This window comes from Oncorhynchus gorbuscha, linkage group LG05, assembly GCF_021184085.1.
Source record: "Oncorhynchus gorbuscha isolate QuinsamMale2020 ecotype Even-year linkage group LG05, OgorEven_v1.0, whole genome shotgun sequence".
NCBI classification, from domain to species: Eukaryota; Metazoa; Chordata; class Actinopteri; order Salmoniformes; family Salmonidae; genus Oncorhynchus; species Oncorhynchus gorbuscha.
Window position 1 is genome coordinate 97,321,337 of NC_060177.1, and position 12,734 is coordinate 97,334,070.

The window sequence follows — 12,734 nt, forward strand, 5'->3', positions numbered from 1 at the left end:
GATGTCCTTTGGGTGGTGGACCATTCTTGATATACAGGAAACGATTGAGCGTGAAAAACCCAGCAGCTTGCAGTTCTTGACACACTTAAACTTGTGCGCCTGGTAGTGCTGAGTGATTAGTGCTTTTTGTGGGCGGTTCTGTTTCGGTTCTATTATTTAAAAAATTATCACGGTTTTTGATTTCAATATATTTTTTAAACATTAAATGCACTTTGCATCATGTTGGTTGAATGCTGTAAAAAGCAGAATAAGATCATGTACAGAACAGAGGCGTCTATCCCACTTACACCACAGTTACCAAAGAAAACAATACTAAAGCACACATCGGTAGAAATAAAGATATTTTGTTGATATTCATATTCTCATCTTTTGGTTGCTAGAGTCGTTCGTTCCATTAGTTCTATATTCAAGACAAATCGTTCCATTAGTTCTATATTTAAGACAAATCGTTCCATTAGTTCTATATTTAAGACAAATCGTTCCATTAGTTCTATATTTAAGACAAATCGTTCCATTAGTTCTATATTTAAGACAAATCGTTCCATTAGTTCTATATTTAAGACAAATCGTTCCATTAGATCTATATTTATTTAAGACAAATCGTTCCATTAGTTCTATATTTAAGACAAATCGTTCCATTAGTTCTATATTTAAGACAAATCGTTCCATTAGTTCTATATTTAAGACAAATCGTTCCATTAGTTCTATATTTAAGACAAATCGTTCCATTAGTTCTATATTTAAGACAAATCGTTCCATTAGTTCTATATTTAAGACAAATCGTTCCATTAGTTCTATATTTAAGACAAATCGTTCCATTAGTTCTATATTTAAGACAAATTGTTCCATTAGTTCTATATTTAAGACAAATCGTTCCATTAGTTCTATATTTAAGACAAATCGTTCCATTAGTTCTATATTTAAGACAAATCGTTCCATTAGTTCTATATTTAAGACTTCTCCAGTCTTATCCGGTGTCCTGTGTGATTACAGGTGTCCTGTATGCTCTCTCTAATTCTCTCTTTCTTTCTCTCTCTTGGAGGACCTGAGCCCTAGGACCATGCCTCAGGACTACCTGGCATGATGACCCCTTGCTGTCTCCAGTCCACCTGGCCGTGCTGCTGCTCCAGTTTCAACTGTTCTGCCTGCGGCTATGGAACCCTGACCTGTTCACTGGATGTGCTACCTGTCCCAGACCTGCTGTTTTCAACTCTAGAGACAGCAGGAGCGGTAGAGATACTCCTAATTATCGGCTATGAAAAGCCAACTGACATTTACTCCTAAGGTGCTGACTTGCTGCACCCTCAACAACTACTGTGATTATTATGTTTTAACCATGCTGGTCATTTATGAACATTTGAACATCTTGGCCATGTTCTGTTATAATCTCCACCCGGCACAGCCAGAAGAGGACTGGCCATCCCCTCATAGCCTGGTTCCTCTCTAGGTTTCTTCCTAGGTTTTGGCCTTTCTAGGGAGTTTTTCCTAGCCACCGTGTTTCTACACCTACATTGCTTGCTGTTTGGGGTTTTAGGCTGGGTTTCTGTACAGCACTTTGAGATATCAGCTGATGTAAGAAGGGCTTTATAAATACATTTGATTTGATCTATATTTATGGACGTGATCCAGGTGTTCATTTTCCGTGTCCATGCTCGCTGGCATCGTTCTTATCCATTGCTTGAGAGATAGCTAACCAACTAGCTACGGGTAACACAGTCACAACCTCTGCAGACAAAATAAGTAACTGAACTTGTGTTTGTTTAAGCCGTTTTCTATTGACATTCATTTTGATACATCCATAACAATGAGCTGATGATGCCCAATTTTGCCTGGCATAGTGCCTTCTCACAGGACACTCGTGGACACTGTTCATTACGAGGAGATCACTTTGCATATCAAACACTAGGCTAGAGGATAGCTAAATAGTTTGTTGCTAGTGAACCTGCCAATATGACAACCGAACGGTCGCATGTGTAGGAGCATATTGCGCCATGATGTCTGCTACAAAGTTAGTGTTCTTAATGTTTTGTACAATCAGTTTATATTAACCATTTAACCAGCACTATCTATAAAGACAGGGGTTTAGTGAGAGGGAGAGATTCATTTTATGGCTATTATATAGTCCTACATTTTTCTTGAAAAGAAAGTGAGACTAGATTGAGGAATGTAGAAATGCATGTTCTGTAGCATGCTCCATTAATTAGAATCTGATCAAATCTCATTTCAACAATACTGCTCATTGTCATGCATTTCACCAGCCTTGAGTAGTGAAGGAGGAGATGCTGACTTACCAAGCATCTGAGGAGAAGCCTCATGCTCCTGAATGATCACATGTCTAGCCCCGGGAGGAATCAGAAACATCTTAAGGAAACCTTTGCACAGTGTGAGTCAGTCAGCAGAGGGGAAGAAGAGGGAGAGGAGGTGGTTTGGGAAAGAGAGGAAGGAGAGGAAGGAGAGGCAGCAGTTAGAGAGCAGAACACCAGATCTCTGTTTGCAGAGGTGGATGTGGACATGAACCTGAGGCTATGGCTTTGCTCTACTGAAGCTGGCAGCTTGGATAATCATCTAGACTCATTTAGAATCATTTAGACACCGAAAATCATCTAGAATCATCTAGACACCTATAATCATCTAGATACCTACAATCATCTAGAATCAACTAGAATAATGTAGAAATATCTAAACATCTAGAATCAGTTAGACATATCTAAACACCTAGAATCAGTTAGACACATCTAAACACATCTACAATCTTCTAGACTTGTTACAGCAGCTTCCACAACAGGGCACACATGGCTGTGATGGGTGAGGGAGCTCTATTGAAGCATGGCTGTTCCACTACCATTTAAAACTAAACGTCAAAAAACTTCATGTAATACAGGCCTACATTTCAAACTGGGTAGGTGTCCAATCTTGTATATAGCATGTATCATAATTACATTGATAGTAAAGACACTGAATGATGAGTGAATGGGAGAGCTTTGAGCCAGGTGTCAATAAACAGGAAACAGTAATTCCACAAGGAAGCTGCAAAGCCGTATTTTCTACTCCAAGGATATCCACCACCTCTGCAAACCCATCGAGACTCACCAAGTACATTTCTAAAATCTTCTGTTTCATTCAGATAAACATTCCGAGCTCCTATAGGCAAGGTAAATGCTCCTCTCGTCTTCCCTTCAAACAAAAAAAACAACAAGTTAGTTGTTTTCTGATGCCTTCGTTTCATTGACTTGCTGTTGAAACTATCACAATATGATCTCTCCCCCCCTCCTCTCTCTCTCCATCACCCTCTCTCTCTATCCCCCTCTCTCTCTCCCTCTCTCTCTCTCTCTCTATCCCCCTCTCTCTCCCTCTCTCTATCCCCCTCTCTCTCTCGCCCTCTCTCTCCATTCCCCTCTCTATCTCTCCATTCCCCTCTCTCTCCCTCTCTCCATTCCCCTCTCTCTCTCTCTCTCCATTCCCTCTCTCTCCCTCTCTCCATTCCCCTCTCTCTCCCTCTCTCCATTCCCCTCTCCATTCCCCCTCTCTCTCTCTCTCTCTCTCTCTCTCTCTCCATTCCACTCTCTCTCCCTCTCTCCATTCCACTCTCTCTCCCTCTCTCAATTACCCTCTTTCCCTCTCTCTCTCTCCATTCCCCTCTCTCTCTCTCCATTCGCCTCTCTCTCCCTCTCTCCATTCCCCTCTCTCTCTCTCCATTCCCCTCTCTCTCCCTCTCTCCATTCCCCTCTCTCCATTCCCCTCTCTCTCCCTCTCTCCATTCCCCTCTCTCTCCCTCTCTCCATTCCCCTCTTTCTCCCTCTCTCCATTCCCCTCTCTCTCCCTCTCTCCATTCCCCTCTCTCTCCCTCTCTCCATTCCCCTCTCTCTCACACACATTATTTTACCCTTCTTCCTAGGTTCCTGCCTTTCTAAGGAGTTTTTCCTATCCACCGTGCTTCTACATCTGTATTGCTTGCTGGGTTTCTGTATAGTACTTTGTGACATCTGCTGATGTAAAAAGGGCAGTATGTGTGTCTGCTCTACATTACAGAGATTAAATCTGTCATCAATCAGACGCCTGGGAGTGGCCAATATTCCCTTTATGGTTGGCAGACCTGTCTCACGATGAGCTATGGCACAGGAACAGGACAACATACAGATGTGGGATCTAAATTTGATCAAACTGTTGCAGGAGAACGTTCATGCAAAGCAGGACATTTAAAACATGTAGTGTATTTTATTTTCTCTTAAGAAACCCCTGCAAAAATGTAAATTAATTATAATCCACATAGTAGTTCACATTTCCTGTTGCTGCAGGATTATTGTCTTGCAGTAGCAAACTAGCTCAAATTAAGATCCTATATCTGTATCAATTCTACTGAGTGAAAATCAGTAGTTTTGTCATAATTCAGTGGTGTTGAAAGTTTCTAAGCTATCTGTAAAGCCTGATTAATAAAATTAGCTACCCAAATTGGTGATCCTGGGTATTGTATTTGTTTTAGTATGTGACATACACAGACATGCACAGATTTGCAATTCTAAACTTGATGTAAGTATGCAGGATCACCGTTTTGGGTAGCGACTTGCATTATTGCCTTGCGTACGTAGGTAAGGTATAAATTAGGGGACTAGTATGGAGTAGGGGCTAGGGGACTAGGGAGTAGGGGCTAGGGGACTAGGGAGTAGGGGCTAGGGGACAAGGGAGTAGGGGGCTAGGGGACTAGGGAGTAGGGGCTAGGTAACTAGGGAGTAGGGGGCTAGGGAACTAGGGAGTAGGGGCAAGGGGACTAGGGAGTAGGGGCTAGGGGACTAGGGAGTAGGGGCTAGGGGACTAGGGAGTAGGGGGCTAGGGGACTAGGGAGTAGGGGCTAGGTAACTAGGGAGTAGGGGGCTAGGGAACTAGGGAGTAGGGGCTAGGGGACTAGGGAGTAGGGGCTAGGGGACTAGGGAGTAGGGGCTAGGGGACTAGGGAGTAGGGGCTAGGCAACTAGGGAGTAGGGGGCTAGGTAACTAGGGAGTAGGGGGCTAGGGGACTAGGGAGTAGGGGGCTAGGGGACTAGGGAGTAGGGGACTAGGGAGTAGGGGACTATGGTGTGGGGGATAGGGGACTAGGGTATAGGGGCTAGGGGACTAGGGAGTAGGGGACTAGGGTATAGGGGCTAGGGGACTAGGGAGTAGGGGACTAGGGTATAGGGCCTAGGGGACTAAGGAGTTCAGAACAGTAGGTCTGGAACACTGGATACTTGCAGGTTGTGTCTTCCAAGAAAGGGATATCTTTTGGGCATCTCTTGCTTAACTTTTTTCCTGTTAAAAAAAGGTGAGGGGTTTAGTGACAACAGACAGAGGAAAGAACGGTGAGGGGTTTAGTGACAACAGACAGAGAGAAGAAAGAAAGGTGAGGGGTTTAGTGACAACAGACAGAGAGAAGAAAGAAAGGTGAGGGGTTTAGTGACAACAGACAGAGAGAAGAAAGAAAGGTGAGGGGTTTAGTGACAACAGACAGAGAGAAGAAAGAAAGGTGAGGGGTTTAGTGACAACAGACAGAGGAAAGAACGGTGAGGGGTTTAGTGACAACAGACAGAGGAAAGAAAGGTGAGGGGTTTAGTGACAACAGACAGAGGAAAGAACGGTGAGGGGTTTAGTGACAACAGACAGAGAGAAGAAAGGTGAGGGGTTTAGTGACAACAGACAGAGAGAAGAAAGGTGAGGGGTTTAGTGACAACAGACAGAGGAAAGAAAGGTGAGGGGTTTAGTGACAACAGACAGAGAGAAGAAAGGTGAGGGGTTTAGTGACAACAGACAGAGAGAAGAAAGGTGAGGGGTTTAGTGACAACAGACAGAGGAAAGAAAGGTGAGGGGTTTAGTGACAACAGACAGACAGACAGAGGAAAGAACGTTGAATGGTTTAGTGACAACAGACAGAGGAAAGAAAGGTGAGGGGTTTAGTGACAACAGACAGAGAGAAGAAAGAAAGGTGAGGGGTTTAGTGACAACAGACAGACAGACAGAGGAAAGAACGTTGAATGGTTTAGTGACAACAGACAGAGGAAAGAAAGGTGAGGGGTTTAGTGACAACAGACAGAGGAAAGAAAGGTGAGGGGTTTCGTGACAACAGACAGAGGAAAGAAAGGTGAGGGGTTTAGTGACAACAGACAGAGGAAAGAACGGTGAGGGGTTTAGTGACAACAGACAGAGAGAAGAAATGAGGGGTTTAGTGACAACAGACAGAGAGAAAGAAAGGTGAGGGGTTTAGTGACAACAGACAGAGGAAAGAAAGGTGAGGGGTTTAGTGACAACAGACAGAGGAAAGAAAGGTGAGGGGTTTAGTGACAACAGACAGAGGAAAGAAAGGTGAGGGGTTTCGTGACAACAGACAGAGGAAAGAACGGTGAGGGGTTTAGTGACAACAGACAGAGAGAAGAAAGGTGAGGGGTTTAGTGACAACAGACAGAGAGAAGAAAGGTGAGGGGTTTAGTGACAACAGACAGAGAGAAGAAAGAAAGGTGAGGGGTTTAGTGACAACAGACAGACAGACAGAGGAAAGACGTTGAATGGTTTAGTGACAACAGACAGTGGAAAAAGGTGAGGGGTTTAGTGACAACAGACAGAGAGAAGAAAGGTGAGGGGTTTAGTGACAACAGACAGAGAGAAGAAAGAAAGGTGAGGGGTTTAGTGACAACAGACAGAGGAAAGAAAGGTGAGGGGTTTAGTGACAACAGACAGAGGAAAGAACGGTGAGGGGTTTAGTGACAACAGACAGAGGAAAGAAAGGTGAGGGGTTTAGTGACAACAGACAGAGGAAAGAAAGGTGAGGGGTTTAGTGACAACAGACAGAGGAAAGAAAGGTGAGGGGTTTAGTGACAACAGACAGAGGAAAGAAAGGTGAGGGGTTTAGTGACAACAGACAGAGAGAAGAAAGGTGAGGGGTTTAGTGACAACAGACAGAGAGAAGAAAGGTGAGGGGTTTCGTGACAACAGACAGAGGAAAGAAAGGTGAGGGGTTTCGTGACAACAGACAGAGGAAAGAACGGTGAGGGGTTTAGTGACAACAGACAGAGAGAAGAAAGGTGAGGGGTTTAGTGACAACAGACAGAGAGAAGAAAGGTGAGGGGTTTAGTGACAACAGACAGAGGAAAGAAAGGTGAGGGGTTTAGTGACAACAGACAGAGGAAAGAACGGTGAGGGGTTTAGTGACAACAGACAGAGAGAAGAAAGGTGAGGGGTTTAGTGACAACAGACAGAGAGAAGAAAGGTGAGGGGTTTAGTGACAACAGACAGAGGAAAGAAAGGTGAGGGGTTTAGTGACAACAGACAGAGGAAAGAAAGGTGAGGGGTTTAGTGACAACAGACAGAGAGAAGAAAGGTGAGGGGTTTAGTGACAACAGACAGAGGAAAGAAAGGTGAGGGGTTTAGTGACAACAGACAGAGAGAAGAAAGGTGAGGGGTTTAGTGACAACAGACAGAGGAAAGAAAGGTGAGGGGTTTAGTGACAACAGACAGAGGAAAGAAAGGTGAGGGGTTTAGTGACAACAGACAGAGGAAAGAAAGGTGAGGGGTTTCGTGACAACAGACAGAGGAAAGAACGGTGAGGGGTTTAGTGACAACAGACAGAGAGAAGAAAGGTGAGGGGTTTAGTGACAACAGACAGAGAGAAGAAAGGTGAGGGGTTTAGTGACAACAGACAGAGGAAAGAAAGGTGAGGGGTTTAGTGACAACAGACAGAGGAAAGAAAGGTGAGGGGTTTAGTGACAACAGACAGAGAGAAGAAAGGTGAGGGGTTTAGTGACAACAGACAGAGAGAAGAAAGGTGAGGGGTTTAGTGACAACAGACAGAGGAAAGAAAGGTGAGGGGTTTCGTGACAACAGACAGAGGAAAGAAAGGTGAGGGGTTTCGTGACAACAGACAGAGGAAAGAACGGTGAGGGGTTTAGTGACAACAGACAGAGAGAAGAAAGGTGAGGGGTTTAGTGACAACAGACAGAGAGAAGAAAGGTGAGGGGTTTAGTGACAACAGACAGAGAGAAGAAAGAAAGGTGAGGGGTTTAGTGACAACAGACAGACAGACAGAGGAAAGAACGTTGAATGGTTTAGTGACAACAGACAGAGGAAAGAACGGTGAGGGGTTTAGTGACAACAGACAGAGAGAAGAAAGGTGAGGGGTTTAGTGACAACAGACAGAGAGAAGAAAGAAAGGTGAGGGGTTTAGTGACAACAGACAGAGGAAAGAAAGGTGAGGGGTTTAGTGACAACAGACAGAGGAAAGAAAGGTGAGGGGTTTAGTGACAACAGACAGAGGAAAGAACGGTGAGGGGTTTAGTGACAACAGACAGAGAAGAAAGAAAGGTGAGGGGTTTAGTGACAACAGACAGAGGAAAGAACGGTGAGGGGTTTAGTGACAACAGACAGAGGAAAGAACGTTGAATGGTTTAGTGACAACAGACAGAGGAAAGAACGGTGAGGGGTTTAGTGACAACAGACAGAGGAAAGAAAGGTGAGGGGTTTAGTGACAACAGACAGAGGAAAGAACGGTGAGGGGTTTAGTGACAACAGACAGACAGACAGACAGATGAAAGAACATTGAATGGTTTAGTGACAACAGACAGAGGAAAGAAAGGTGAGGGGTTTCGTGACAACAGACAGAGGAAAGAAAGGTGAGGGGTTTAGTGACAACAGACAGATGAAAGAACATTGAATGGTTTAGTGACAACAGACAGATGAAAGAACATTGAATGGTTTAGTGACAACAGACAGAGGAAAGAAAGGTGAGGGGTTTAGTGACAACAGACAGAGAGAAGAAAGGTGAGGGGTTTAGTGACAACAGACAGAGAGAAGAAAGGTGAGGGGTTTAGTGACAACAGACAGAGAGAAGAAAGGTGAGGGGTTTAGTGACAACAGACAGAGAGAAGAAAGAAAGGTGAGGGGTTTAGTGACAACAGACAGAGGAAAGAAAGGTGAGGGGTTTAGTGACAACAGACAGAGAGACAGACAGATGAAAGAACATTGAATGGTTTAGTGACAACAGACAGAGGAAAGAAAGGTGAGGGGTTTCGTGACAACAGACAGAGGAAAGAGCGGTGAGGGGTTTAGTGACAACAGACAGAGAGAAGAAAGGTGAGGGGTTTAGTGACAACAGACAGAGAGAAGAAAGGTGAGGGGTTTAGTGACAACAGACAGAGAGAAGAAAGAAAGGTGAGGGGTTTAGTGACAACAGACAGACAGACAGAGGAAAGAACGTTGAATGGTTTAGTGACAACAGACAGAGGAAAGAAAGGTGAGGGGTTTCGTGACAACAGACAGAGGAAAGAAAGGTGAGGGGTTTCGTGACAACAGACAGAGGAAAGAACGGTGAGGGGTTTAGTGACAACAGACAGAGAGAAGAAAGGTGAGGGGTTTAGTGACAACAGACAGAGAGAAGAAAGGTGAGGGGTTTAGTGACAACAGACAGAGAGAAGAAAGAAAGGTGAGGGGTTTAGTGACAACAGACAGACAGACAGAGGAAAGAACGTTGAATGGTTTAGTGACAACAGACAGAGGAAAGAACGGTGAGGGGTTTAGTGACAACAGACAGAGAGAAGAAAGGTGAGGGGTTTAGTGACAACAGACAGAGGAAAGAAAGGTGAGGGGTTTAGTGACAACAGACAGAGGAAAGAAAGGTGAGGGGTTTAGTGACAACAGACAGAGGAAAGAAAGGTGAGGGGTTTAGTGACAACAGACAGAGGAAAGAAAGGTGAGGGGTTTAGTGACAACAGACAGAGGAAAGAAAGGTGAGGGGTTTAGTGACAACAGACAGAGGAAAGAACGGTGAGGGGTTTAGTGACAACAGACAGAGGAAAGAACGGTGAGGGGTTTAGTGACAACAGACAGAGAGAAGAAAGAAAGGTAAGGGGTTTAGTGACAACAGACAGAGGAGAGAATGGTAAGGGGTTTAGTGACAACAGACAGAGGAAAGAAAGGTAAGGGGTTTAGTGACAACAGACAGAGAGAAGAAAGGTGAGGGGTTTAGTGACAACAGACAGAGGAAAGAACGGTGAGGGGTTTAGTGACAACAGACAGAGAGAAGAAAGAAAGGTGAGGGGTTTAGTGACAACAGACAGAGGAAAGAATGGTAAGGGGTTTAGTGACAACAGACAGAGGAAAGAAAGGTGAGGGGTTTAGTGACAACAGACAGAGAGAAGAAAGGTGAGGGGTTTAGTGACAACAGACAGAGAGAAGAAAGGTGAGGGGTTTAGTGACAACAGACAGAGGAAAGAAAGGTGAGGGGTTTAGTGACAACAGACAGAGGAAAGAAAGGTGAGGGGTTTAGTGACAACAGACAGAGGAAAGAAAGGTGAGGGGTTTAGTGACAACAGACAGAGGAAAGAATGGTAAGGGGTTTAGTGACAACAGACAGAGGAAAGAAAGGTAAGGGGTTTAGTGACAACAGACAGAGAGAAGAAAGGTGAGGGGTTTAGTGACAACAGACAGAGGAAAGAAAGGTAAGGGGTTTAGTGACAACAGACAGAGAGAAGAAAGGTGAGGGGTTTAGTGACAACAGACAGAGGAAAGAAAGGTGAGGGGTTTAGTGACAACAGACAGAGGAAAGAATGGTAAGGGGTTTAGTGACAACAGACAGAGGAAAGAAAGGTAAGGGGTTTAGTGACAACAGACAGAGAGAAGAAAGGTGAGGGGTTTAGTGACAACAGACAGAGAGAAGAAAGGTGAGGGGTTTAGTGACAACAGACAGAGAGAAGAAAGGTGAGGGGTTTAGTGACAACAGACAGTTAGAGGAAAGGGTTAACAAAGAGCAGGAAGGGGGGGGCAACACTCATGCAGGGTTTTGTTCCTGCCCTGCTCAAACAAACCTCATTCTACTAACCAGCAGTTCATCAGGAACTTAATGTGTTAGTGAAGTGTTGAAGGAAAGCCCTGCAGTATGTCTCACCAGCATCACCATCAATACCATCACTATCATCAATACCTTCATCAATACCATCATCCCTAGCAACATCACCTCCGTCATCCATACCACCATCACTATCAACATCACCTCCATCATCCATACCATCATCACTATCATCAATACCATCATCACTATCAACATCAACATCATCACTATCAATATCACCATCATCACTATCAACAATACCATCATCACTATCAACATCACAATCATCCATACCATCATCACTATCATCAATACCATCATCACTATCAACATCAACATCATCACTATCAAAATCACCATCATCACTATCAACAATACCATCATCACTATCAACATCACAATCATCCATACCATCACCACCACCACCTTCATCAATATCATCATAACCAACACCACCATCAATACCATCATCAGCTATATACTGTATAGGTACCCCCCGTATATAGCCTTGTTGTTATTTTATTGTGTTGTGTTACTATTTTTCCTTCAGTTTATTTAGCACATTTTTCTTACTTACTTTTAAACAACTCGACATTGTTGGGAAAGGGCTATTAAGTAAGCATTTCACAGTAAGATCTACACCTGTTGTATTCGGCGCATGCGACAAATACAATTCTATTTTGATATGAAACACAAAATGTGGACGGAGTGCTTGACACAGTGAGAGGACTGTTGCTAGGTGATGGACACAGTGAAATGACTGTTGCTAGGTGATGGACACAGTGAGAAGACAGTTGCTAGGTGATGGACACAGTGAGAGGACTGTTGCTAGGTGATGGACTGATGTGGATGTGTGTTGCAGTGTTATGTGTCTCCTACCAGCTTTCTTGGGGGTGCGGGTGAAGGTTCCCTTGATGGTACGACAGTGAGAATTGTCCCCACCACACACTCCACACTTATCCTCCACCTTGTTGGAACCAATCTCTTTGTCGCAGCCAACTTTCTGGAAGACAGAACCACACAGAAAAGCAACACCCGTCAAGTCCGTTTTTGGGAAATCAGGAGTGATATTTGTAACAAGCTTGAAGCTGTAGTTTAAGCCCTTGATTAGCTAGTGGCAAAACATGACATTCAGGAAAGATGCAGACTAATTCGGAAGGAGAGACATTAAGCTGGTTCTTTCACTTCAAATACATGATTTTATCTTCAACATTAATCTGATACTCTGCTACCTTTTACCTGTAACCTTCTTGAGCATTCATATTTCAGAACATTCACTGTCAATGTTTGTCCAGAATATCACCACACTCTCCCCTAACACAATATGTTTGGGGGGCTCCAGAGGAGCGCAGTGGTTTAAGGCACTGCATCTCAGTGCAAGTGGTGTCACTTCAGTCCCTGATTCAAATCCAGGCTGCATCACATCCGGCCGTGATTGGGAGTCCCATAGGGTGGCGCACAACTGGCCCGGCGTCGTTCCGGGTTTGGCCGTCATTGAGAGGCCTTTTGGTAGGCCGTCATTGAGAGGCCTTTTGGTAGGCCGTCATTGAGAGGCCTTTTGGTAGGCCGTCATTGAGAGGCCTTTTGGTAGGCCGTCATTGAGAGGCCTTTTGGTAGGCCGTCATTGAGAGGCCTTTTGGTAGGCCGTCATTGAGAGGCCTTTTGGTAGGCCGTCATTGTAAATAAGAATTTGTTCTTAACTGACTTGCCTAGTTAAATAAAGGTTCAATTAAAAAGAATAATACTAAAAATAGTAACACAGAGGGGTAGTCAACTCAAGGCACTCCCCTGACAGATGCTGTAGGGTTAGGTTTGGGTTAGTTTAAGGCTAGGTTACTCACCTAACATTCTCCCCTGATATAGTTGGGTTAGGTTAAGATTAGGTTAGGTAA

The 12,734-nt window shown here is 44.3% G+C and overlaps 1 protein-coding gene across 1 annotated transcript in view; it reads right to left on the reverse strand.

Moving 5' to 3' along the window:
• adamts3 (ADAM metallopeptidase with thrombospondin type 1 motif, 3) overlaps nucleotides 1-12,734 on the reverse strand; it is a 210,783-nt gene that overhangs the window by 48,282 nt on the left and 149,767 nt on the right. The window contains exons 16-18 of the mRNA XM_046348366.1: nucleotides 11,722-11,845; nucleotides 3,091-3,174; nucleotides 2,292-2,372 (exon numbers count right to left, since the gene is read on the reverse strand). Coding sequence (XP_046204322.1) covers nucleotides 2,292-2,372; nucleotides 3,091-3,174; nucleotides 11,722-11,845 — 289 coding nt within the window. The remainder of the gene's footprint in view (nucleotides 1-2,291; nucleotides 2,373-3,090; nucleotides 3,175-11,721; nucleotides 11,846-12,734) is intronic.